At 42.3% G+C, this 27,102-nt stretch overlaps 7 protein-coding genes across 7 annotated transcripts; 3 read left to right on the top strand and 4 right to left on the bottom strand.

Moving 5' to 3' along the window:
- Window positions 1-37: 37 nt before the first annotated feature.
- On the top strand, window positions 38-7,009 carry LOC108044535 (cyclin-dependent kinase F-4). The gene is made up of 8 exons (XM_017123576.1): window positions 38-52; window positions 2,093-2,293; window positions 2,360-2,527; window positions 2,737-3,075; window positions 3,541-4,550; window positions 5,114-5,401; window positions 6,431-6,647; window positions 6,720-7,009. The coding sequence occupies exons 2-7, from the start codon at window positions 2,138-2,140 to the stop codon at window positions 6,573-6,575; spliced, it is 2,106 nt and encodes a 701-aa protein (XP_016979065.1). The 5' UTR covers window positions 38-52; window positions 2,093-2,137; the 3' UTR covers window positions 6,576-6,647; window positions 6,720-7,009.
- Window positions 6,762-7,755, top strand: LOC108044531 (larval cuticle protein A2B). Its single transcript, XM_017123573.1, has 3 exons — window positions 6,762-6,788; window positions 7,147-7,272; window positions 7,322-7,755. Exons 1-3 carry the CDS (start codon window positions 6,762-6,764, stop codon window positions 7,619-7,621), a joined length of 453 nt encoding a protein of 150 aa, XP_016979062.1. The 3' UTR covers window positions 7,622-7,755.
- A 751-nt stretch (window positions 7,756-8,506) lies between these two features.
- Window positions 8,507-9,478, bottom strand: LOC108044538 (larval cuticle protein A2B). The gene is made up of 2 exons (XM_017123579.1): window positions 9,412-9,478; window positions 8,507-9,053 (listed from the first exon to the last, which is right to left on the bottom strand). Exons 1-2 carry the CDS (start codon window positions 9,418-9,420, stop codon window positions 8,613-8,615), a joined length of 450 nt encoding a protein of 149 aa, XP_016979068.1. The 5' UTR covers window positions 9,421-9,478; the 3' UTR covers window positions 8,507-8,612.
- Window positions 9,479-11,099: 1,621 nt separating this feature from the next.
- Window positions 11,100-14,551, bottom strand: LOC108044569 (UPF0430 protein CG31712). Its single transcript, XM_017123622.1, has 4 exons — window positions 14,077-14,551; window positions 13,500-13,772; window positions 11,800-11,883; window positions 11,100-11,735 (listed from the first exon to the last, which is right to left on the bottom strand). The coding sequence occupies exons 1-4, from the start codon at window positions 14,419-14,421 to the stop codon at window positions 11,568-11,570; spliced, it is 870 nt and encodes a 289-aa protein (XP_016979111.1). The 5' UTR covers window positions 14,422-14,551; the 3' UTR covers window positions 11,100-11,567.
- Window positions 14,552-14,596: 45 nt separating this feature from the next.
- LOC108044570 (bis(5'-nucleosyl)-tetraphosphatase [asymmetrical]) lies at window positions 14,597-15,221 on the bottom strand. The gene is made up of 2 exons (XM_017123623.1): window positions 14,992-15,221; window positions 14,597-14,933 (listed from the first exon to the last, which is right to left on the bottom strand). Exons 1-2 carry the CDS (start codon window positions 15,159-15,161, stop codon window positions 14,681-14,683), a joined length of 423 nt encoding a protein of 140 aa, XP_016979112.1. The 5' UTR covers window positions 15,162-15,221; the 3' UTR covers window positions 14,597-14,680.
- Window positions 15,222-15,497: 276 nt separating this feature from the next.
- LOC108044558 lies at window positions 15,498-17,473 on the top strand. Its single transcript, XM_017123609.2, has 2 exons — window positions 15,498-17,196; window positions 17,256-17,473. Exons 1-2 carry the CDS (start codon window positions 15,589-15,591, stop codon window positions 17,361-17,363), a joined length of 1,716 nt encoding a protein of 571 aa, XP_016979098.1. The 5' UTR covers window positions 15,498-15,588; the 3' UTR covers window positions 17,364-17,473.
- LOC108044557 (ATP-binding cassette sub-family G member 4) lies at window positions 17,375-24,469 on the bottom strand. The gene is made up of 10 exons (XM_017123608.1): window positions 24,327-24,469; window positions 21,164-21,554; window positions 19,479-19,649; window positions 19,284-19,420; window positions 19,079-19,224; window positions 18,778-19,016; window positions 18,306-18,716; window positions 18,145-18,245; window positions 17,723-18,084; window positions 17,375-17,661 (listed from the first exon to the last, which is right to left on the bottom strand). The coding sequence occupies exons 2-10, from the start codon at window positions 21,525-21,527 to the stop codon at window positions 17,520-17,522; spliced, it is 2,073 nt and encodes a 690-aa protein (XP_016979097.1). The 5' UTR covers window positions 21,528-21,554; window positions 24,327-24,469; the 3' UTR covers window positions 17,375-17,519.
- Between the last annotated feature and the right edge of the window lie 2,633 nt (window positions 24,470-27,102).

The raw sequence follows: 27,102 nt of genomic DNA, 5'->3' as shown, positions 1-27,102 counted from the left end.
GACTAACACATAAAATCAAGAGATCTCTGATTCAAATGCAAATGCGATTAGGGTATGTGTAACATGGAACCCCGTGTTCATCCATCTTCTAGTGCTAGTTCAGAATGAAAAGAAGACCGAGAGGTCTTTTTGTCAACCACCAGTTCAATCGATAAAGTGACCCCGAACATTAAAGTTTGTTTGTTTGCTTGTACACGGTGCAAAAAGTCGCTTATCGGATATAGTAGTGCATATAGTAATCGGCTAATCGGGCGTCGGATGTGCGTGCCTAGAGTTTAAGTGAGTCAAATGTGAGTGGTTCAAGGCTGTGACGCAGAATTCAAGAAAAAGCCAGGTCGAAACGTGGCTTCAGTTGCCCCGAGACCGCCCCTTCCACCGAAACTTCAAACCAAAACAATCCATTGTGTGATACATATATACATCTAAATGGGATATTGAAGGTGGGAACGGTTCGCATACAATGAATAAATTATCGCCCAAGGAACTGAATTCGCCAAGTGACCACAATCCAATTACGACACATGAATATTCCAAATTGAGTGCAAAATAAATTGACTAGTTCCAAGCATTTACTTTATTGAAGAAAATGGGAAGGGGATATCATAGTATCAGGTCATATTAACTAAATCAATTTTTAATTCATACATGGTCTTCGCACAACCAAAAAATGTATAAATTATTGATTTTTAATTATGTCCAGTGTTTGCCTAATGTGTTATGACTTAAATTTTCTTCAGAACAGGTGTAAAGTATGAATAACAAATAACCAAGGAGTCTAAAAAGGCACATATTACCAATTTAAGCAGGGGTTGAAGAACTATAATTTTTTGAGGGTTGATACCTTATATAAGGTAACATGAAAGGGAGTGAATCCTTCTTTAAAAATAATGAGAGTTAGAGTTATTATAATATTTTCTTATTTATTTTTAAGGACGAAACGAGCATCTTTCAGTCATGTTTTCCAAAAAAAAGTAGTATTATCTCTAGAGGTTGAAAATGATTAGGAATTAGGATAAGGATTTCTTTATATTATTAAGAAGGTAGCTAATAAAATTTGCAAAGTTCGTTAGGCTTTAACTTAGACTTTAATACAAATAAACTTTTAACAATAAACACATATATATTATTTATTAGATATAATATGTAGATATACGATTACTATATTTCAAATCTTAGGAACCAGATAATTGATATGTGATTTTATTTTTGTTAGTAAAAGGTATAGATAGTAAAAATTTGTATTTCAGTTGCACACCAGTTCGTATAGCTTATTTCTTCTTTCAAAAATGTACATTTAATATATTGATAGTTTATTACTACCATGACATCGGTAAGAAACGTAAAAATATACTTTACGACCACGCTAAAACAGAAAGTAGTAAAATCTCCTAAGCCATATTTTTGAGAATAGTTTAAATATTTGTTCTCCCTGCTTTTAAAAATGAAGATAAGCAACATTAAAAGTAATGTTAATACGCTTAGAAACGCCCTAAGTAGATTATTTTACTGTTTTAATGGATATTATATAGAAAGACAAATGTTGTGACGATTGCACTTGTATATTTTAACTTGATAAATATAAATACTTGATATAGAATATTAAATCTAGAATGACTATTGAGTGGAAATCAGAGATTTAGATTAAAAAGACAATATTAAACTTAGACGTATAATAAAAAATCAATTTGAAGTCAACGCAATAGATGGCTTATCGCTCGTTAACTGTATCGGCGCTAGTCAACAAACTATTTGTGGCAATCATAAATCATGTCCAAAGGTGCTATCCCTTCCTTTAATTTTATTTCATGTTATAGCTGACCCTGATGGGGAATTCGTTTTTGGGTTAAATAAATTTGGTCAAGTTCTTAGCCGGCTGCCCGTGATCGATATATTGATTTTAATTAACTGAGCTGAACTGGCATCCGAAAATGGAGACACACGAAAGTCCAAGTTGGACTCGATTTGAGGTTGCCAGTCATTTAATTTAACTGTGATTCCCTTGAAGTCCGCACACTTGGGCGGAACTCATAAGTTATTGAAGACCCCTCCTTAAGTGACACGTATAGTACTTACCTTATACGCTATATTATAGTTGCATCCGGAGAATGTGTGAAGAGCTGCCCCCGTCTGAATAAGGATGAACCGCTACATCACGCTGACCCAGTTGGGCGATGGAACCTACGGAACCGTGGTCCTGGGCCAGCGCAAGGACACCGGCGAGAAGGTGGCCATAAAGCGCATGAAGCGCAAGTACTACTCCTGGGAAGAGGCCATGAATCTGCGCGAGGTCAAGGTGCGTTTGTCTATGGAGTCCTAACTTTAAACATTCATTGACCTGGGTAACTCTGCTCTTCTGCAGTCGCTGAAAAAACTGTCTCATCCAAACATCGTCAAGCTCAAGGAGGTGATCCGGGAGAATGACACTCTGTACTTTGTGTTCGAGTACATGAAGGAGAACCTCTACCAAATGATCAAGGACCGGGACACACACCTTCCCGAGCCGGAGCTCAAAAGTATTCTCTTTCAGGTGAGCTGGGATCCATAAATTACCATAATTGAGGATGTTAATAGCAAAAGAAACCCTCAGAGTAAATGAGTGTATTCCTATATGATTCGTAGATCTTATTAAAAAATCCATGGCGATTTTATTTGCAATTGTTTTTAAACCATCTTGACTCAAGGAGTTTAATAACTAAAATTAAAAAAATAAAAGTTGATTACAAATTCTTTCTGCAGGTTTTGACTGGCCTGGCATTCATGCACCGCCACGGGTTTTTTCACCGCGACCTGAAACCGGAGAACTTGCTCTGCTCCGGTCCGGATCTCATCAAGATAGCCGACTTTGGTCTGGCCAGGGAGATCCGATCACGGCCTCCGTTCACGGACTACGTCTCGACGCGTTGGTACCGCGCACCTGAGGTACTCCTGCACTCCACCAACTACGGCAGCACCATTGACCTCTGGGCCATGGGCTGCATCATGGCCGAGCTCTACACCTTCCGCCCGCTCTTCCCGGGCAGCAGCGAGGTGGATCAGCTCTTTAAGATTTGCTCCGTGCTGGGCACGCCAGAGAAGGTGGGTCCCATTTGCAATAAATTTATTTTATATTTTGCGGTAAAAGAAAGTCCCAAGTCTAATCTTTATTGATTCTCAAAGAATTTTACCCGTAGATAACTAATTCAAAAATAAACAAACTAACTAAATAACTAACTTAGATAAACTTTTGTTAATTTCAACTTTAGGAATTTTTTGAGGCTTAATAACAACTGAACCCTAAGTAATCTAATAGTTAATTTCAGCTTAAATGATACTTGAATGATACTTCAATGTTGAGCAAATTAAAGCGAGACTCCTGTTTTAATATTTGAAACCCGTTTAACAAATTAATATTTCTTTTTTTTATAAGAACTCCGAATGGATGCTCAAGACTATATTTAATAGTTTCATACCCGCATAAGTTTATTCTTGAAGTAACAAAACCTGGTTATAGTACCACTCCAATCTTCTACATCCCATTGATTTGTTGCTTTTCTCTCTCAGGGCGATTGGCCGGATGGATATCGCCTGGCGAACATGATCCACTTCCGCTACCCGGACTGCATCAAAGTGCCACTGAGCAGCGTCGTCAGTCGCTGCAGCCAAAACGGACTGGACCTGCTGGAGGACATGCTGGCCTACGACCCCGACAAGCGTCCGACGGCCCAGCAGAGCCTCAAATATCCGTATTTCCACGCCCTCAAGCGCATCTCGCCCACGGCGGCCACCAAGGCGAATGTGCGGCTCAGCTCCAAGTATGCCGCGTCCAATGGCCACCCGGCTCAGAATGTCTCCAACAACGTGCTTCCGGTGCAGGAGAAGCTGCAGGCGGTCACGGAGTTGCTCCACCAGAGCAACAACAATATCAATAGCCACTCCAATCTTGGCAAGACCAACAACCTGGCGGCCAAAAACGGAGGAATGGCCAGAAAGTACCAAACGAAGCTGAGCTTCCTGACCAGCCACGAGATGGGTGCGGGCTCCCTGGCGGACTCCTCCAGCCTGGGAGGAGCCACGACGGACGGCGTACAGGTGCCACAGATTCCGAACGGCAGCGAGTCCATTAACGACATCTACCTGAACCGCAACATCTCGCAGCTCTTCGGACTGCCGGCTGGATCGCAGCACCACCAGCAGGCGCACCACCCGAACGTCTCCTTCAGCACCACCACGTCCCGGAATGCCGGCGCCATCTACGTCAATGGCAGCCATCTCAGCTACGACACGGCCAACATGAATGCCAAGAACAATGCCAAGCTCGTGGTGGGCGCACCCAATGGTGGTTACTACGTGCCGGTGGCCAGGCCATCACTCCTGGGCCCCGATGCCAAAGTGTACAACGTGTTCTCCAAGGTCAGTGCCAGCCAGGCTCCTCCGAGCCTCATTGTGCGCCAGCCGCAACTGCAGCCGGATGCGGGACCACCGCCCTTGCGACTCTCTGGAAGATCGCGAGCTGCGGCCCAGGACTCCAAGTTGGGGGCTCTGAAGTCCGACGATCTGGATCTAATACTCGGGTGAGTTTGCAGACGAATTTCGATTATATTAATTTACCTTTAATATTTGATAAACACTTATACAAAATGATTTCCAAATGAAATCTTAGATTAGATATTTGGAAAATATTTCTAATACATACATATGTACCTACATTTTTCAAATAAAAGTAAAATAACAAGTTTTAAAATTGTATAAACATAGTACAGAACATTAATGACAATTTTATTACATCACTGGCAAATTATACTACATTTTAATGTCAAATTAGTGTACAAATTCAAAAGTTAAAAAAGAAATAGAACAGTTAAGTTGATATTTCCAAATTATAAAACTATCAAGCTATCAAAAAAAAATTTTTTTTTAATTTACTACATTCTATATCTATATTTTCTGTGACAAAATTATAAATCATTACATTTTGTAAAGGATACCAGAATTCAAAAAAGATTTGTAGATCATTTCATGATAATTTTTTTTTTCTGAGTTTAAGCACTCCTGGCACTGCACCTTGTTTTGTCACTGCACCCAAATGAATCCTGCGCAACCTCACCGTGTGTATATCCGTATCTCCCCCGCACAGCTCCAAGCTGAAAACCTCCGCCAAGCGTCAGCGCAATGCCAAGGCCAACATCCTGCTGGAGGATCTGTTCGGACAGCTGTCCATGGACTCGGATAGCGACGGGAAGTATCCGCACACGGTGCCACCCACGCAGCAGGCCAAGACCGGCAAGACGTCGACATCGACGTCAACCGGTGGCACCCGGGAGCGGGATCTCTTCGGGGAGAGCTTCCTGCCCAGGCCGGGATTGCGGAAGAAGGCCACCCAGAGCAGCCTGGAGGTGAACAACGGCAGCCACGCGGACTCGCTGTAAGTGGGTGGGAAGGACATCCTTTCCTTGGTGCGGAGGACATCCGCGCTGGCCTGCATGCCCTGTAGACCCTGACCCGTGCTTCCTTGCATCCTCATGATCATGATCCCTGCATCTGCATCCTGTCTCTCTCTACATTGTACTCTGTCTCTCTCCTTTCTCCTTTCTCCATTCTCTCTCTGTCTGTTTCTCGCGTTGTCTCTGTCGCCGTTTTGTGTGTTTTCGTTTGCTTGTCATTGAACATTGAACACTTTGTGTGGGTGCCCCAAGTGATAACTCCTCCTCGTCCTCCCCCTCAATTGATGAAGAATGTCGCTTTTGGCCCATAAGGTAAAAACCAACATTCGCCATTGAGCTGTAAATATGTATCAGTAGCAGTAGAGACTCTAGACCACATCATATCATCATCGTAAATAGGGGAAGGAATTTCTAGCTGATCTCGTAGTTTCAGTAAGAAGTCCCCCCTCTGTAGTCAAGCACTTTTAATTTGCCTGTCTCTGATTACACAATTTCTTGTAAAATAGATTTTAATTATTATCTAATTTAATACTATCGAAAACTGCCTCCTTTTCTATACTAAACACACCTCTATGTAGGCAAGACACCAATTAATGGAATTTGTACGATATGTATCTTGTTTAGGTTTTTAAAGAACTGCTTTTTTAGAAAGATAAAGGCTAAGCAGAAATATTTTTTAGATATGTTTAACTGTTTCGGCAAAATCAATTTCCGGATTACTGTGTTTAATATAGTTATTCCGATTAAAAATATCCCTGGGTTAAGTAAAGATGTAATTCAGCTATCTTAGTCTGAGAAATCGTGTAGTTTTAAGATATTGAGAATTATTTAATCAGATATTGAGAACTTGGATTCTTTAAGAATAAAGGAATTTCTTTGGTTAGCTCTGACAAATACAGGTCAATAAACGATAAAGTATTATGGACCTAGGCAAGATACATCTCGTACTAAATTAACTATTTTACTATTTTTTAAATTCAAAGAATTGACATTGGCCCACATTATTTCAGAGCTCAAAACACTCAAAAGGAGAAACCCGCGGTGGCAGCCAGTTTCCCCTGGGATGAGACCAACAAAACGGAGGACGAGAAGCTAACGGCTTGGATGGTGGCCGAGAACGGTAACTTGGTTTTGGGTAGTCATCAGCAAGCGTAGAAGTCGAGAGCACTATACCCCAATCCACAATAAGTAGTCACTTAGCAATCACCCAATTGGAACTTGCAAATGGTAGTGTAAATTCGAGCACCGCTAGGAAATTCTAGTGTTCGAGTTTCAAATGTCCTTCTATCCTATTCCCAGGATCGCTGCTGGAGAATAAGTTCTGAGGAGATGACTTGCGAAATGCCGTTGTACCTGAAACAGAATGGAGTAAATTAAAGTGCCTGTTGATCTGCGTATTTTCAAACTGAATCCAAATCCAAATTACCAAGCCATGGAGCCATGGAATCAACGGATCGGCGTGTTGAGTTAGTCTAGTCTCGATATAATGTTATTGCTGTGATACAATTAAGCTAATCTATTGTGTAAAGTAGCCTACGAACTTGAGTCTCGAGTCTAAGTTGTACTTTAAGCTACTATACGATAATATAATCCGAGTGAGTTTTGAATCGATTGCAAAAGTTGAAGGCAAGTGCGGGGATTTGGTTTCATTTCCCCCATGGGAGAGGTATATGGGTTGCATAAGGCTTGAGTGCAGTGCGGGGTATTCGATTTCTTCTCCCATAAGTTGGCCACTGCGACAATGGGCCAAGCGTCGGCATATAAAAGAGGGTTGAGTGCAGCTCTTAGTCATCAGTCGAGTGCACTCCATCGCTCCAATTACACCTCGTACTTTTTCGTCATGAATGTCTTGGTAAGTGAGGATAACACCGCTCCTTTTTATATCACAAACCCTTGTGTAGCATTCTAGTATCGGCTTCTGCCTTATCCTGAGCGCCCTCGTCGCTGTTCAGGCTGGGATTATTGTCAGCCATCCCGATGAACTGATTGCTAGTCCCGCACAATACGAGTTCCACTACTCTGTCCACGACAGCCACACCGGCGATGTAAAGGACCAGTTCGAGCACCGACGTGGCGAATACGTAACGGGGCGCTACTCCCTCATCGAACCCGATGGTCACCGACGCATTGTGGACTACACCGCCGATCCGCTGTTGGGTTTCAATGCTCAAGTTCGTCGGGAACCGATTTCTCGCTATTGAATTGGTTTTCCAGAGGATGTGACAAAGGATATCACGAGCTGACCGGATTCACGATTTGGCTACCTTAACTATAAGCCACCATGATAGATGAAAATGTGTATTCATAGAATAAATCGAAAGGCTGTTCATTTAAATATTCAAGTAGATTCATGATCTACCCAAACCGTTTTACTGCAAGGAAATGGGAAAGGACACTAAAGGTTACGGTTAAAAGAAATCCTATCTAGTTAAAAAAAGTTTATCTGGTTATCAACATAAAAAAGCACATCTTAAAATATCGGCCAATCTGACTATTTTATTATAGCTATATAGGTATTTTCAATTATAAAAAATTTCATATTTTTGTAAGATATATGTGAACAGTTAAAGCAAGAAAAGTCAGACAATATTTTAGAATCGAACATAGTTTCCAGCAATCCTATTACATTTTCAATTAAAAATCTTTAAAAGATCTTTGTAAGATAAAGATTATGTATATTGGCTGAGTTTTGGTTTATATGTGAACACTTAAAACAAGATCACAAATCACAATACAAAATAAGTATGTTTCTGCGAAATGATGGTGATAATGAAATCAAAACATAAGATAAATTTAATAGCAAGGCTCAAAAAGTAAGCCAATATTTCAGTATCGAACCATAGTTTTCATAAATCCCATTACATTTTCAATCAAGAATCTTTAAAAGATCAAAGTATGTTTTCTAAAAATGCATTTATTGCCTTCTATATACACAAAGTATTTACATAGATGAGATAGAGGCCCTCAGCCATCGAGTTATGGCACTTTCGATGACACGGTGCCGAAGAGTCTTAGTACAGATATCATAGAGTAGGAAAATAAAATAGGTACAGAGGAAGGTAGATACGATACGAGGTGTCTGGTTAGTAGAGCAATAGTTCAGATACAGATGCGGATGCGGATGCGGATAGGTCGTGGTCGATGCGATGAAGTCAGTGTTTGCTATCTCTCTCGATCAATCCTTCCCAGAGCTTAGTGGTAAATGCCGAGGGGAAGTCTGGCGGGGGCGAGGAGCTTGGGTGCCGCATAGGCCAGAGGCAGGGGGGCAGGTGCCAGGATCTTGGCAATGGGCGCGGCCTTGATCACCTTTTGGCCCAGAGGATCGCGACGCACGACGGCATTGAATCCGTTGTGGGCATCCGAGGTGTAGTCCACGGTGCGCAGATATCCATCGGCATCGACCAGCGTGTACTGACCCTGGACCTGGTCGCCCTTCCTGGACTCCGTCTGGCTCTTGATGTCGCCGGTGTGCTCGTCGTGCACCGAGTAGGCGAAGTCGTAGTGGGCAGGCGCCTCCACCTCAATGGTCTTCAGCAGGGGCTTTACAATGGCCGCGGGTGAGTGGTAGATGGGGCTGATCGGCAGCTCGATGGCAGCGGCAGCTCCAACACCCAGGATGAAAAGAGAAACGAGCTGAAATTCATTTGAGGTTGAACACAGGATAATACACAAATTACTAATTTGACTTAGCCAATTTAATATTAATATATATTAAAAAAAAATTATAGTTTTTTTTTTCCATGAAAAAAAGTTGTTAAAAAATTGGTTTTTCCTTAAAGTTTTGTAAAAGTTTTGGAGCATTTTTTACTTTTGTATATATTATTTGTTAATTTAAAATTGAACACAATTCTTCACTTTGCAAGGAATTTGTCACAAATAGTTTTAGTTTTTTTCAATCTTTTATATTAAAAATTAGAATACATTTAAAGTAATTGTTTTTTATGTATTTTTGTGATCTCAGCACATTAATCCTAAAATCCTTTTCACTTACAGCAAACATTTTGGCTTGGACTTGGTTTGGGATTTGGTGAATTGGCTGACTTGGTGGCTGCTACGGCTCCTGCACTGTACTATGTCTCCAAGTGTCGCGATCGAAACTTTTATAGTCAAAGCACTGCTCTCTGGCCCTGCCCCACCACCTCCACCTCCATCGCTTGATGGGTGCCACGCTCCAAGCACACGCACCACACACTCCATAACCCACACCAAACCCCCAAAAACCGATCTACGATCACCTCACCCAGCGAACCGGAATCAGACTAATGCAAAATGGTTTTAATATTTTTATTTCATTTTTTCGACAAATCTTGTACTCAGGTATCGCAATAAAACATTTACAGTGCTCTACTTTAGGTAACAATGTAGCTATGGTAAGCGTAAGCTCTTGTCACTGGAATAAAACATTGATAAAAGACAATGGGCCAAAAGTCAAGTGAAAGTTAAGAGAGGTTAACATTGAACGAGGATAACTATTTATTCACTGTAATTGACTTAATTAATGAATATAAATTGGTTATATATATATGTATATTTTATCTAAGGATACGCAATTGCAAAAGGTTCCTCTTGGAATCTTCAGCAAACCTTTTTCCGGACTTTTTCCATCTAAGCCATATCAATTAGAGTCCAACAAACCGCTAGCCAAGTTGGCTGACACATTCGATGGCTTTAGGAGGGGCATTAGTTTATCGCCGTCACATCAAACAAATTGCACGTTGACATTCGTAGATCGGGCAAAATCGAAAAAAGCCGCTAAGAGCCTTGCCGATTATTTTCCACTTAATTAATTAATCAAATTGCAACATCCGCTCGTGTGCCGCCCAAGATCGCTGCTATGGCTCTGGATCTCGATCTGGATCTGGGTCTGGGCTGGTCAGGTGGCGGAGCCGTCGCCTTTCACGCATGTGCTCCGCACACAAATCAATGCGACAAAGGCTGGCACCGTGGACTCCCCGTACCAAACTCGTTGCCAAATTCGATATGAAGTAATAAGCTGGTCAAGTGGGGTGGGATCAGGTGGAGTTGGATGGAGTATAGTGAAGTGGTTCAGTGCGTATGCGTATTCGAATCTTGCGCCACATTCATCTAGAACCACATTACGATTTCGGTGCGAGTGGTTGACTCTGACTGTGAGTGGTCGTGGACCAATTTGGCATCGCCGCCGCCTGCTCACGCACTTGGACAGATCGGTTCCGCCGGCTCCCCTTCTGATCGCCTGTCCCCCTGATCACAGGCTCCATTTTCACCGCTCCGCGCGGGCGTGCCGGCTGTCGTTCGCTGTCCAGCGTCGCCCAACCCAATCAGCAACAAGACATATAAATTTAAGTAGTCTCTATAAATAATAAGTTGTGTCTACTTAGCGACATGTACACTCGCGCAGATCGTGTCCGATACAAATGCAGGGAGAAGGGTGGTAGGAGCAGAAAAGTGCTGGTATGTTTTGGCAATTCTGTCAAATATGCTAAGCGAATGGTGTTTAATGGTGCTCCTTTGGCCATCCACTTTGAGTTTCGGCAACAGATATTTAAGATAGCCTGAGTAATAGGGGTACCCTTGGTCATCTTAGTTCACGCTGATTACGGTCCACAAATATTAAGTAAATTAAAACTATATTTTTAAGGAATTGTTATTACCTTTACCTCAAAATTTACCCTACCTACCATATAATAAAAATTCATATTTTGGCATTTCTAAAGTTTTTATTTTCGATTTCAGATGCGTTATATGTTTTCTTGAAATATCAAAAATTGCAAATAGATTACATATGTTTTTCACTGACATCTTTTTTTGGTTTTTTGTTAATTGTTCAGCTGTATCAACAGTACGATGCACTACACATAATCATTTGCCTAACATATGAATTGTTTATGTAGAAAAGGTTAAGTAAATCGCTAGCGTATTGTACTATATAGAGCCGTATATGTTCAGTAATTGGCAATTTTGAAAACGGTGAATCTATTGGCTCCGCTTTGCCTGCCCCTAACACCATTGCTCGTCCTTAAAAAATAAAATAATATAGAACACAATTACAACAATGAAAACGAGTGAATGATCTTTGGCGCAGGCAAAAAGCCAGTGAGGTAAAAAAAAGCAAAAGCTGTTAACAAGAAAAAGGTGCGACGGTCACCAGACAGATGCCTACGTCCCTCATAACGCTCCCGGTTTCAAGGAGAACGAAAGCTTGGGCCTGGAATTGTTTTTGCCTAGAATAACCTTCTGCTCCTCCTTAACGCGCTTCTCCTGCTCCTTGCGCATGCGTTGCCGCTCTTCGTCCATAAGGCGCTGCTCCTCAATTATTGCTAACCGTTCTTCGGCCTACGAAAATAAGAAAACATTATTGGAAATCACCTTGAGAAAGTAGTCATTTAACTAGACTTACCAGTTTTCTTTGCGCCTCTTCGATTTTGCGATTGTTTTCGGCCAAAATTTCTTCGAGCTCTTCGCGTTTTTGTTTTTCATCCTCCTATAAAACCCAAACAAATGGAAGATTAATAAAGAAAATCGACCCTTTAGCCGGAAGCTTATAACTAGGATATATATATAAACAGTCTCTTGACATCAGCGATGCAAACTGTGCGACGAATTAGACGCACGTTTGTGGTTGCAGTTTTTTGCTTGATGAGCTGCAAAGGCAGTTAGAATCTAGTTTTATGTTTAACAATAAGTTACAAAGAATATTTTGGTAGAAAGTAAAACATTTAGTAGTGTCTAATAAGAATGTTTAAAGTAGGTTGTTCTTTTAGTTTATTACAATAAAGGAGCACACAACATAAACAAATGTACTAGTATTTGCTAAATGGTTGGTCTTCATTTGAATTTTTTTTATTGTTGCTACTTACTATTTAAATAGGTCATTATTCCAGTACAAAGCTAAATTTGTGTAAATTTATAGATTTTTTTGCAGATTTTCGATTTGGGTATATATTATGTGGAGTTTTGTCGCTATTCCAGACGTGTACATAAATTGCTCGAAAAAACAAAAAGCTCAAACACAAATACTTGGCAATCGGTACGGTCAAGAATCCAATGCGAATCCGGTTTAAAAATTCTTACAGACAGAGATCTATAGAGCTAAACATTTGGGGTTTGTCTTTGGGTCTCTTTGGCGTCCATTTGCCGATCACAAGTTAAGGTGGTTGTCGCGCCTGTTATCCTTACGGCTGCTGGCTTATCACATCGCTGGCGTAGGAAACTCACCCGTCATTTATTGGCATTGGTTTGCTTTGCATGCAGCTTACAGATGGGACTAAAATCAGTCGGCCCGCCCCATAACTAGACAGCCTAACTACCCGGACTAACTTAAGGACCCCACTTCGATTTCATTTTCTTTGGGGTGTGGAGGAAGTGCGTCCATGGACCAAACGCTTGGCAGCAGGCTTGCTCAACTTCCGGCATCGCGGCTCAACGTGGAGTGCACGCGAGTGTTTTGCGGGTTCGGGTCACAAAACACCCACTTGCATACGGGACAAGAGCAGCACGTTCGTTGCACGGGCCTACTGAAGCGGAGTTTGCGCGCAATTACAACAACAACGAGTTACAAGAACCAATACCAAATTAAAATTATACAGTATGTGGGTAGGAACGAACAAAAGATGAAGCTAAGAGTATGCAAGAGGTCTGCAATAATGGGCTTCAAAACTGTGACACATGCGACACTTGGCAGTGTCGTCATTATGGCTTTTTGGTAGGAAAAATAAAAATTACAAAATTATTTGGCAAGAAGAAAGGGGCGAAACCAGCCGTGGCGCTCTCATCCCGGCTCACTGCGTGGCAGGCTGCATGTGGGGGCTCTGAAAAGGCGTGACTGGTTAGTGATGTAGTCGGTTAGTGGGCGCGCTGTGCCCTGGGTTATGCAAGCAAACTAGTAGGGGGATGCCGATGGGAGATGGGATGATGGATGAACACCCAGTGAGCCGTGGCTGAGAGCGCCGCCGGATCGATTTCACGTGACGTGGTGGAGACGACTGTTTGAACTGCTGTTTTGGATTTGTTCGAGTTTACGGTAGATGTGGCATTGTGTACGTTTTTCTGACAGTGATAGCAGCAGTCGTCCAGCGGAATCTGAATACGAGCACCTACCTCGCGCCGCCGTTCTTCTTCGCGTATCTGCTCTCGCCGTCGTTCCAGCTCCAGCATCATCTCGCGCTCCATCTCGGCCTTGGCGGTCTCGACACGTCGGTTGACCTCCTGCTCGATCTCGTCCCGCCGCTTCTCTAGCTCCTCTTCAACTCGCTTTTTTACCAGCATCTCGATGCGCTTGGCAGCCTCCTCCTCGATGGTTTTCTGCTCGGCCTCCTTCGCCCGCCGCTGCCTCTCCATCTCGGCCAGGCGTTCGACCTGCATTTGGTTTTGCTGAAATGAATGGGTATATGTAGTTTACTTGATTTAGGAGATATAAGACCAAGACCCCTGCATGAATAATCGAATATACATTTTGGCGCGTAAATAAAAGTTTTTCCAGGAACAACTCTTAGTTAAGCAAAGGAATAGCGAACTATGGAAGTTGGCCGTAAAACGATAAAATGGAAGTTTGACTATTTCCTAAGTAAGCTACAAAACCATAGCCTAAACTTATCAAATCATAACCTAGTCTGGATATCCATTTTCCGACAAGCTCATGCAGGGATTTGGATGGTCCAGCGTGGACCCCACTTACCTCATCCAGCTTCTTGAAGCGGCTGCGTTTCTGTTTGCTGCGCTGTGACTCCTGTTCGGAGTACTGACTGTCGCTGCTCGTCGAGGTGGAGCGCTTCCGGGACTTGAGGATCGAGGGCGAGTGGCGGTAGTCGCGCTCCGTGTGGCGGTCACTGCGATGTCTGTCCCGCTCGCGTTCCCTATCTCGCTCGCGATGGCGATGGTTGTTCACCTCCGAAGATTTGTCTCTATCCGTCCGCGTACTGGGTCGCTCGTGGTCGTGGTGGGACTTACTGCGTTTTTTGTGCTTGCTCTTGTGGTGCCGGCGCTTGCCCGACGGACTGGGAGTGCGTGACCGGGAGCCCATGATGCTGGGGTGTGTGGATTGTACAATTTTGGGCTTGGTAGAGAGCTCAATCGGCTGCCACAACAAATCAATGGAAGCGAGTACAAATTTCAAGGAAATTTTACAGATGCCTTGAAAACAGTGTTGCACAGCGTTTGCAGGCTGGCCTGACATAATTTTGGTATTTTCGCAGGTATTTGCTTTGGTATTTTCTCTGGTATATTATTTATTTATTTAAGTTTTAGTGTTGCGTAAGGTTACAACGAATATTGTTTTGATTTTACTCAGGTTTGTTTTGAATCATGTCGTGGAATTTGTCGATCATCACTTGGTTATCCTTGAAACCAACGCAGTCCTTGGCCGCCTCCTTGGGCAGCCACTTGAGGGCGGTGTGCTCTTCGGAGAGAATAGGCTCCTGGCAAGGATTCCGCAGCTCCGCCAGCCAATAGATCACAATCTTGGGCTTCCCCTGCACCTCATAGTTCAGAGTTAGAGGAGTGTCCTTGTAAATGATCAGATCCTTCTCATCGTAACTATGGATTTGCTTTAAAAATTACAATCGTTCAGAAATTGAATAAAAAAAGCACTTGCCCGGCTTCCTCTTTTGTCTCCCGCAAAGCTGTGGTAAAGTCATCTTCGCCTGGATCTACATGGCCCTTCGGTGAACTCCAGTGAAAGGACCCATAGGAAGCCTTCAGCAATAGATATTGTATTTCCCCGCAAAGACGCCGAAAAATGACGAAACCCGCCGCTTTCTTCATATTGTTGCTATCAACTCACCGGAACAGGTGTCTGCCCAGTGCTGGAAACAGTCCATTAACAGTGCTGCCAATCTAGCTTTTCCCGCCAATTTAATATAATGCACTATTCAAGATAATTTGATTAGGTTAATAAATAGAAAAAAATCAATTTCTGGACTAATTCGTTTTTCGAAGTCGTATCTAGCAATTTTGAACGCACTTTTTTTCCGATTTTAGTTCAGTATATCTATAAATAATATTCAAAATACGATTTTGCAGGAAACTAATTTTACAACTCTTTTAGCTTTTTAGCTATTTCGGACAATGCAGCTTACAAGGAAAATTAGGCAGTGCTGGAAAACGAAAACAGTTCTAACGTACGTTTGCGTCTGGATGTGCACGTTGTTTTGTAAATTCATTACATAAATACAGAAGAAGTACATCGAAGATGTACGCCCTGCTCCGCCGATTTGCCGGGGTCACCAACAATGGCTGTCCCTTGAGGAGCTATGCATCCTTCACGCCTAGGGATGTGATGCGGAGCACCGCCGAAGAGACCGGCACCCTGCTCACCCGCTTTGCGAAACACATTGCGCTGGAGCGGCACAGGGATCCGGAACACGTGCTGCCCAAGACGACGGTTCGTTACGCCGACTTTTTCCCCATCACGGACGATCGGTACTTCCAGCGGACCGTACAAAAGACAGATGCGGCCCAACTGCCCGCCCTGATCATTCAGGCCTCCAGCTATCGCTCCAATGCGGCGGTGCCCATGTATGTGGCCGCCCTGAACGCATTGGATAACCATGCAGCCAACCAGCTGGACAAGATGGAGACCAGCACGGTGCTGGAGACGCTGTACTCCTTTCTGTTTCTCATGCCCAGCTGGTTAAAGCGAACGGATTTCTATCACGCAGCCGTGCAACGATTGGCCAAGGAGGATTTCCGGACCAACAAAGAGCGATTCGTCCAGGTGTGCTTCTATCTGGGCCTGCAGAAGAAGCAGGCAAAATCTTCAGAGGACTTTCAGCAGCTGCTGGAGGAGCAGCTACCAACTCATTTGTCCGCCTTAAGCGAACTGGATCTCGCCGTGATCAGCAATGCGGCCTACAAAACCTCCACATTGGTGACGGGCGAGGCTAGAAGTTCTTATGAATCATCCCTCATTAATGCCACTTTGAATCTGCAACTCAATGACGGAGGCGACGCCTTGCTGGTCTCCTATGTCAAGGCTTTGCGGCTGCAGCGGGTCAAAGACGAGCGAGTTTGCCAGCACTTGCAGGATATCTGTCTGGATCCTGCGAAGATAGCCCTCATTGAGCCCCGGGGATTGGCCCACATCTTTGCATTCTTTGCCGAGCAGCTCTGGGACCAGAAGGAGTGCCTGACCGTCGTTGTAGACCGACTGATGACTCTACTGAAGCCCGGAGACTTGCGTGCCAAGGACTTGGCCACATTCCTGTGGGCCAGTGCCCAACTCAATTGTGAATTAACACCGCAGCAAGTCAGGCAACTCGAGGTAGCTGCCCTTCGAAAATTGGATAATGGGGAATATGATTATTTCCCGGACAACCTTGTAGATACCTGCCTCTCTTTTTGCACTTTGGGACACTACTCCAAAGATCTGATTAATGCAGCCGAAGAACTTAAGGCCGCCCAAAGACGACAGAGAGCCCAGCCGAAGGTTGATAGTCGCTTAAACGTCCTGCGATCCGCTGTAGCTATCGAGCAACAATCAATAGGAAATCTAAAGACGGAACAAGCTTTTAAGGAGTTCAATCCCGCTCCAGCTTATTTGCTGAGGGATCGACCAGACTTAACAAAATATGCGCAGGAGCTAAGTGGAGACTCTGAAGTGGAAGGCGTGGATTTGGTCTGTCCCATCACTGCGATAAATCTGCCGAGCTTGCGAGTTCAGACAATGGGCGACCAAGAAAGTGTGTATTTCGTAGAACTGCTCACTGCGGAACAAACCCTTAAGTTCAGCAAGAAACCCACATCATTAATGCGTCTTAAGAAGAGGCTGCTGGAATCCCTTGGCCGAAAGGTAGTAGTGGTAAGCGCTTCTCGACAATTGAAAATCTAAACGGAAATTAATTCAATGTCTGCTTTCAGCTAAACTCCACCGAAATGGCCACAAATGCGAAAGAACTGCACCAGCTCTTAAAGCCAGACGCAGGTAGACGAGAAGAGTCCGAGGTTGCCCAAGGGCTGTTCAACTGAACCGTGTGATATAGGCTAGTTACAAGTCGTAGCTTTATTTAACAGTGTTTTATGTACTTGTACATATTATTTTAATATTAATAGCACTAAACATAATGTTCAACAATTAATGTATAATACAAGGAATGGGCTACAGGTGTGGGTTTCCCAACGCTCCTATCGGATTGACTTTATCTTGGCCTTCAGCACGATAAAGGACACCAGCCGGAAAATAATGATCATGGCTCCCAACGCGGCGACGTCGTTCCAGAACTGATCACCTCTCATGGTAATCTCCTCTAGGAATTTCTTTGGATACCTGTAGGTAAAATGTAGTTTAAAATTTGGAAAACCAAAATTTAAAAGAAAAAAATAACTACCTGTAGTGGCAGTAGGGCGCTTCATCGCAAGCGAGGACTCCTCGATTCAGGCCGTAGATGCTTGATATGAAGCCCTCTAACCCATATCTTAAGTATGATATGTGACTGCCCCATTTTAAGTAGCCAGGTAGATCCCGCAGCGTCACTCCAAAGCCGGCGAACATCATCATGGGAATGGTCAGCACTGGCGCAAGGAACGTACCGTTGACCACATCAAACCAGGCACCAATCATCAATCCAAAACTATGGCCGACAAACACGGTCAGTAAACTAATGGCAAAGAACATCCAGAAGCGGATCCACTCCATTGGCTGATAACTCCATAAGTAAACTATGACCGTGAAGAGGAAGCAACTTACGATCTGTAAATGGTAAACTGGAGTTGGAATTGGAAATGGAGACATCTCAGAAGGGTTACTCACAGATATGGGTAGGTCTACAAGTGTCATGGCAGTGTAGTAGGCTTTGAGCGAGTACCAGCGGTTAAAGTGCTCCTTTATCAGTATGGAGATGTCCATAGGGACTGTTTAAAGGTAAATCTAATTAGTTAGTCTTTCCACCCAATAAACTAATGCTAGCTTACAAGTCAGAACAGTCAACATCATCGTGGTCATAGAATGGTGCATCAGTATGGCAAACAGCAAGTTGTAATTGTCGAGTACTCGAGATCCCTCGCGTCCCGTGTGATCGTACATGGCTCCGAATAGAGCAGCCACCGCAATATTGACCCCAATCCTCAAGTGCGTCATGGTCGTGTCCCGTTTCGCTTTAATGAAACCCCGTCGCAACAGCACCGAGCACTGGTTCGAGTAACTGGTGTCTTCTAGGGACCGGCTTTTGGTTTTCTTTGGAATTGGATACTTCCTCATCAGAACCTCGGAGCGCAACACCGCACTAGGATTGTCGAACCAAGTCAGGCAGCTTCCGTTCTCCGTGGCGCCCTTAAGGGTGTCCACCTTGTCGTAGCCATATTCACCACAGGCCAGTTCGATAACTGCAAAATAAATTATTACTTTAGTGCCCCTTCATCAAGAGATTTTTCTCCTACTACTCACTGTAATCCGCCGGATTGTGGTACATGGGACATGGCAAATCCACCGCCTGCAGGAATGGCACTAGTTTCTGGGTGCTGCCCTGGTAGACGCAGTTGCCAGCCGACAAGACGTACACCTGGTCGAAGATCTGGAACAACTTGGCCGTGGGCTGATGGATGGTGCAGATAATGGTGCGTCCTTGGCTAGTCAATTTCTTGAGCAATTCCAGGACCTTTGTGCAGGAGCTACTGTCCAAGCCACTGGAAATGAAAGGGAAAATATATATTCAGACTAGATGGGTAAATAGTCTTATTTGCCTTACGTTGTGGGCTCATCCAGGAACATAACAGTGGGATTGTTAATCAACTCCATGGCAATGGATAGCCTCTTTTTCTGACCACCGGACAGGCGCATTGTGAGGGTCTGATCGTGATTGTACAGGCCTAGCAGCAGCAGGATATCCTCAATCTTCAAAGGGATATGAAATTATCGCACTGACTAACAAATATGGACTTTTATGGACTCACCCTGCTCTCCTTCTCCTCGTAGCTGACCGTCTGACCTAGTTTCAGATCGGCAGCTATATGCATATTCTCATTCACCGTGAGCAGAGGCTGCAGGCGATCATCCTGCGTTATATAACAGGACATTCGGCGGAAGGAGGCTTAGGAATTAAACAAGTTATTAACAGTTCTTCAAAATAGAAGCCTCGATATACTCACGCAAATCACGACGACGACCATTGAGCAAGATGGAGCCATCCACACCCGTGGTCTTGAATCCTGACAGGGCATCTAGCAGAGTGGACTTTCCGGCACCCGAAGGGCCCATAATGGCAATGAGCTGGCTGCCAGGGAACTTTCCGCAAACATTATGCAAGATTTCCTTGGATCCTAAAGAATTGCGAAATTAGTAAATGCTTTAATGAACGACCATTAACACATCACAGATCTTTGGCTAGATTTTACAAGATCGTTGATATCAAAGTTCAGTGGACTTCGTTTATATTCTGAATTAATAGCAGGCTTTTAACTTAACTCAAATTCAACGCCCAGTTAGCTAATGACACGTTAAAAAGGAAGCCTTTAAAATATAATTAATACAGTCTTTTAACGGAAAATAAATCTGGTTGAGTGAATAACCTTTTACTAAAAGGATTTTCGCCACACAACTCGGATAAAACATCAGTTAACAAATTTTCGCCACACAACTCGGATAAAACATCAGTTAACAAATTCAAAGATCAAGCTGGCGTACAAAGCTAAGCACCAGTAAACCATGTTTTAGGTCGTAAAAATTGGTTATTAGAAACTCTTAATGAAAACTATGACACTATTCATATTAAGAGTTAATTATGAAAATTAGTTGCGATTGATATAATCAGATTTTTATAATCAGGAAATGTTTGACTTGTTAAACAGTTGTAAAGATTTAGATATGTGCTCATTATGTGTGCTGACAAAAAACTTTAAAAACTTAATCTATGGAAAATTACGAAGCTATATTGTAAAATATAAATACAAATAGTAAAGCAGTTTTTAAGATATGTAATTTTAATTACCAGGGCCCTGTTGCCCTCTCTATACATTTTGATAATAATGAAATAATTTCAATCTACTGAAGAGTTGACCACACAAATTATCTTTATTTTACTATAATTACCGCCATTGGACTAAAATTTGTATGGGTCCTAATCAAGTTACCAGGGGCAAGCTCATTTTGATATCAATTGCTTTTTGCTTCCTTCTGAACTTTGAAATTAGCAAGCGAACCTTGTCAAAAATCATTATGTCGAATTACAAATACTCTAGTCATGGTCTTATGAAGAAGTAGTGTTTTTCATTTTATAGACTCTGCAGAAAGGGAATTTGTGAATGACTAAGTGACCATGATAGGCACGCACTGCCGGAATATATACAACCGGGAAGGGAAAAGGGGTGTGATCGGAGCGATCGCCGCTTATCTAATCAATGGGAAACCAAGTTGGTAAAAGAACTAGCAAGCAAGTGTTTATGGCTGATTGGTATGTGAAGCATTATTGAAAACAATAACCTTGAAAAACATTTTATTCGGATCTACAAAACCAATATTTATAATTTAGCTATAATTCGCAAAGCAGATTTATTTATAACAGCGCCCTAACTTGTTTTAAATAATTTATAAAACTTGTTTTTAAAATAATATTTTACAATATTATCCGGAATGTTGCCTGTATCTGTAGGATAAAAGTTATATAAAGTCGACCGCTGTACAAAGAGGAGCCGCTTGATCGTAAAACACATAAAAACCCAATGGTCATAACTCCTAGCTAATTTTAAGTTTTCCTCTTGCAATCTTATCGAGCCATATCTTAGATCATGCGATCATGGCATTAGATCGTAAACGACGCCTTCCTTTGGTAGCTCACCTCGATTAAAGCCCAATTTCACGGTGAGGGACAGCTCCCTGAACTCCATGTCCACGGGCTCGCGGGCTGGCAGGTTGTTAAGGGCATCGGTATCGAAGTGCACCTCCTCCTCCACCACGGGTTCCAGTGGTGGCTGCTTGGACCCATTGCTGTAGGCCACCTGTGGCGGGGTGGGGGCGGATGTGGGCGTGGCACTGGACGTCGTGCTGGACTGGCCATTTCGCCATCCTCCGGTGCTGTTCACAGGCACTGTGGTGGTGTTGTAGACGCGACTGGAGTTAACCTCCCCGATCTCGATGCCCAGACCTAGTCCAGCAACTCCGTTGTCGTTGCCGAATAAGAACTGCTCCCGGGATGTCGCCATTGTAGGATTCTAGGGGTAACCTTTCAACTGAAAACATATACAAATTATCGTTTAGTAAACGAGAAATACAAATTTCTTGGACGCAACTTAAAGCCTAACCAGATTGTGAAAGGTTTATTAACCAATCGTTTATTGCAGCTTCATAAAGCTTAAATTAGTTGTGCTTATACGTAAACTTCTCCTAATTTGTTGGTACCGGCCTACGAAAGCTTAAAGATAAAGGTTTTCTTTGTGGAATATTGGTCCATAGTTTTAATGCTTTAATGGATTTTGCAAGGTGCTTGAGTAAATCTAGGAATCTTGTGAGCAACCTGTTGCTGACCAATCCCAAATGATTTTGCCTAACCCATTAAAACGGGTTTCATTGCAGCTCAATTCGCACTTTGATCTAAAGCTGACGGATCGATCAACCTTTGTCATCTAACCTCATCATTCGGATTGGTTATTCCCGATAGCAGGCTGAGATTGTTTATTAATAGCGCCTTAAAAGTGACAGGAAATAGGCAGCTAATCCCCATAAGCCCACTCAATTTATGCCCGATTGCCCGAAGTGCTGTCAACTTGGAAGACTGATGAAATATTTCAATTATCTGCAACAGTCCCAATTAAATGCGAGTTTACATAAGCGAAATGTAGCACGCAGTTTACTCCACATTTCGCACTGCCGCAAGAGACAATTAAACGCGAGTACATTTAATGCACAGATTTGCGAAAAGATCAAGGTACAGCCGATGAGGCGGAGGCGGGCAAACAATAAAGAGGCACAATTGAGTGGAAACGAAATTGCAATCGCGAGTGTTGTCGTATGCACATCTGCTATTGATCCGCCGATCCAATCCGATCCGAACTGATCAAAACAAAAGCATTGTCCCATGCGGAGAATTCACAACAAATGGAATCTGCTGGTGACGAAGCTGTAGCTATGTATATAAATGACTTGGTTATACATTATCAAAGCGAGTTTAGATTTTACGGAAAGAATCTATATTTAAGTACCTAATTAATTAAAGTCTAAAGATATGAGAGTGTTCTTTAAAGGCTGTTTAATTTGAATTTCTAAGGTAATTCCTTGGACCTGGTACTCATCCCCCGATTCCAGACGATCAGATGCCATCAAAACAACAATTCCTGGGGAAAATAAAGAGCAAATGAAATTGTTGTCGTAGCTGTGACGAATTGCTATATTCATGATGTATAGACGCTATGTCTTATCACAATCTGGGCAATTTCTCGGTCGGGCACTTACAACTGGGACATTTCCCTTTTTTTGCAGTTGGGACAGGTAGGAGTCGCTTCTCTAATGAGCACTGCACTTGAACCCTGCACTTGAGTCGGTTATCAGAGCTGCCAAGCACATTTACCTATGTCAATGCCCCGGAATCTCGGGGGGATTTGGGGTTACCAAGGGAGCGGCCCTAGCCGAGAGTGACGTTGATGGCCGTTAATCAGATGGCTGTATTTCAATATTGATTGATACCAGAGCTCTGTGGTCACGTTTAGCCGGACCGGACGTCTTCTTGGATTCCTTTGTTCAACCTGGGCTTTACATTTCGTGTTTGCCTGCGACTTTGGGGACTTAGATCGGCCTCAATGCCGGCGTTCGTATATAGCACACCAGGCTACAGCAGTTATGTGCTGATGCTGTAGCTGGTGCTGCCCTGAAACATTGTTTTGTATACCTTGTGTAGTATACCTCGCACCGCTGACCGAACAAACCGGTTCACGGATCCCCTTCTCCGTCTGATTTGCTGCGGTGCAGCTGAGAGATGGAAGCGAAAACAGCAGCTGTTCGATCGGAGATCGGAGGCAAACGGGAGCAACACCATCCCGATCCCGATCGCTGGGAACAGATTTCTGTTTATACTCTGATAATGTGATAATTCAGAGACAGCTCCCGCCTCCCATCTTTGGGCCCTGGCTATTGTTGTATTGATTTTTAATGCGATTGCCGCACTCTGTGACAGCACTTACTGTCAGCTAATCGATTTAATTTATTTCACATACTACAAATGCAAAACTCAGAAAGCGGATCAAGCAGTTTTATAAATGTAGTTATGGTGCCATGAATTATGACCCATTCTCGGAGGTCTAAAGACGCCAAAAGAATCATATCACTTGTATCTATTTCATAGCAGATACCAAAGCATGAATCATTAAGTCATTTAACACTTGCCTTTATGCGGCTCGAATGAGTTTTATGCGTTGGCTCATTTGTTAAATTCACTGATAAGGTGTTGACCAATAAATTTCTTTCTTTAAAATGTCTATTCATTTTGCTGCGTATACCTCAATTATCATTGAATCGGTATTCCTATATTAATGCTACTTTTGTATCTTATAGATTCTTTTTAAATGTTTTTAAAATTTCACTAAGATTTAAAGACACAATTAAATTTTAGCCCCCTAAAATTTGTATGTATGTACATTTAGTTATCGAAAATGTTCTTTAGTTTTTATTTAACTTGATATTTATTTTATATCAATAACATTCGTCTTAAGTATAGTTTTATTTTATTATTTTGTTTAACTTTTCATAAAAAATCACATTTATCCTAGTCGTATCTTATAAAATCCACCCACACTTTTAGTTTTGCTTGGATTTATTTTGTCACTCTGAATTGTTTAATCCAGTATGTCCAGTAATACAAATTATTCACAACTTTTAATGTTCGACAAAATTGTCTGTTTGGGTTTTATTTAAAAATGTAAATAATTTTTTTTAGTTCTTTTTTATCCTCCTTCAAAGGAAATTTAATCTATTAGAAGGACAGCAGCGCGTTGTACAAGGGAAGTCCTTACCCTTTTGAGAGTCAGGATTATCACTCTCTGACAGGGATTGCAAGGAGAACTACTTTCCGACGATAAATCTCGCGATCCGCACAACCGAGTAACAGCGTCTTCGAAGCGACGTGCGCGACTGGCGGTCAGTAAACAAACAGTGATCCCAGCTAGCTGCTCGCTGGCTGTGCTATATGGCTATATGGCAGTGGCAGTTCCGTTCCCATTCCCGTTCCCGATCCCCCAGAAGTCGGAGAGTTGCTTCGTCGGCCCAGCTGACGACTCACTACTCACTGGCCACAAAGAACACGATCGGTCGTCTCAGCTGGTGTGTGTATCTCGGCGTCCAAGTGGGTGTGTGTCGAACGCAGGCTTTATCGAAGGCGCTCAGTGGTGAGTATGTTTTCAATCTCTAGCGGGAAACCACTTAAAAAGGCACGAAGTCAGGGATAATTTATAAAATATTTTTTTTTTATTTATAAATATTGGTTAGAGTCAGAAACATGTTTAATTAGATATTTCCTTTGGAAAAAGTTATTCATTTGAAGTTTAAGTCTATGAATGTTGAACAAAAATTGCATAGATTGCATAGAAAAATAGTTAAATAAAAGGTTTTTATTAAAAATATCTATATTTCAATTAATATTAAAGTAGTAAATAGATGTTAGCAAAGAAATAAATTCTAGAATGCAATTATTCGTTGTATTTGATTTGATGTATGGGGTATCCTAAAATGAAGAAGGCAGACGATTTTACATGCATGAAAACTATTTTTAATTTACGTAGCTTTTTTTTTTAGTTTTTAAAGTCTGCTTATGATTTCTTATGAATGCTGCTACTTAAACAATCGCAACTTTTCCTGTACTGAAAATATGTATGCTATGTACTTCAAGCAAATCGAATACCAACTCTGCAAATATAATTTCAACCAAGTAATATAATGTTGTGATCTGGCTTAAAAAGTTTTATCCCAGACGAGACTATGTACGCAGCTATCCTAAATGTAGAACGAAATTTTTTTATATCGCGCGGAAATAGCCAAACTCGCAACACTTTCTCGAAGATCGCTCGGCACACTCTGCTCGGGTATATTTCGCATTGGTTATTAGTGTTTTGGCGTTGTTATATTGTCGTTTTCCTTCGCTGATAAGAACCGCTCGCACACCGGCGCACCTGGGGCACACAGATACTCACCTGTGGCAGCTGATTGAGTTTTGGCAGTGCGATCTCGGCCCGATTGCCCCGGTTGACAACGGAGGGCGGGGTGGAGGAGGATCGTGCTCGGGTCACAAGTCCACATATCGAATTTCGTCGACACTCTATAATAGTCGTATACGTAATACGTAATAAACATTCCCGCGCCGCCGTCGCTTTCTTAATTTAATTTTTGTTCTGTGCCAATGGCAACGTACAGGGAAACAATAGCGAGCCCTATCCCCGCACAACATTATCGGGCCAGTTTACAATGCCTATATATTCACAATTCCCCGCCAACAACCGACTATACTTGTTAAGGCTCTTTGTGCTGGCTCGTGAATCAGAGTTACTTCACCGATTAGCTTCCTTGTTCGCTGTTCATTGGACCCTTGCGGTTGGTTAATTAACATTGACAGAGCAAGGTTATCGGAACTGGAACTCCTTGCCCATCTGGTGGCTATATAGAAAAATTGTTAATTTATCATGCAATCGACTGCAAATATAAACAAAATTTATTCGAACATTTTCATTTTTAAGGATTAAAAAATTGTTGGTGTGTTTAATAATCTTATACGGCTTCGCACTTGGTTTTAACTATTTAAATTAAATTATTTATAGCCAGTGTTTAATTTTTTATTTATGTTTTTTAAATATATATGAAAAAAAACAGAAGAATGGCATATGAAACTAAACTAAGCTAAAAACGATTGGGGGCTTGTAGCACTAGAAAATCAATAGGTTTAAATTTAATGGGCTATAAAGGACACAGAATATCTACAAAGTAGTAAGCTTAACCAAACATGTGTTAGATATTTCACTTACGCTTATCTTTAGGTAGTTTCGAATAGCTTTTCATGCATTGGTAATAAAATAATTTTAGTATCCCCGACCTAATTTAACCCGGATCAGCAATAACATAGCTTTTTCACTTTCTCTTTCAAGTTCCGTACTACTGTTAGCTCTGTCCTACTTTTCATTTCCTCGGCTTAGAACATCATTGATAAGTGCTTATTTAGTTATTATCGTATTAATTGCTCCATCAAACGAACCCCGCACCGACAGTATGATTCAATACACTGGCGGACTTTGACCGTTCTCGACTCGAGCTAAACAAAAGCCGATTGATATAGTAAATACTGAATGTTCCCAAGCTAATAATGGAGAACAGAGCAAAGTATATAAACTTGAAAAACGTCACGGCTTTATCAAGTGCCACTAATGATCGCTGGTTGGGCTTGAACTTCGGTCTAAGCTGGTTCAGGGAATTATTAAAATGGCAACCACTCGATGACTGGAGAAGTTCGTTCCAATACTATAAATAACAATTTACATAAGTGTTTGATAAGTTTAAATATTGCCTACATCCACAATCTGCACGCCGGCGAACACCAAGCAAACGATAAGATTACAATTTATGATCGTTCGCGCCATATAACAGCTATAGGAAATCGTAAATATGGCGCATGGGATCTCATCACTCCTGCGACTAAATCAAGGCAATCGCTTAATTTCCTTGTTTTAGCTAATCGTGCTGGGCCCAGTTTAAATATTTACGGGTATCATTGCGCCCACATACTCCTAATCCGATGGGGCTTTGATG

The sequence above is a fragment of the Drosophila rhopaloa genome, unplaced genomic scaffold, assembly GCF_018152115.1.
Source record: "Drosophila rhopaloa isolate 14029-0021.01 unplaced genomic scaffold, ASM1815211v1 contig_2, whole genome shotgun sequence".
Taxonomy (NCBI): Eukaryota; Metazoa; Arthropoda; class Insecta; order Diptera; family Drosophilidae; genus Drosophila; species Drosophila rhopaloa.
This window is presented reverse-complemented; position numbering and strand designations above follow the sequence as displayed.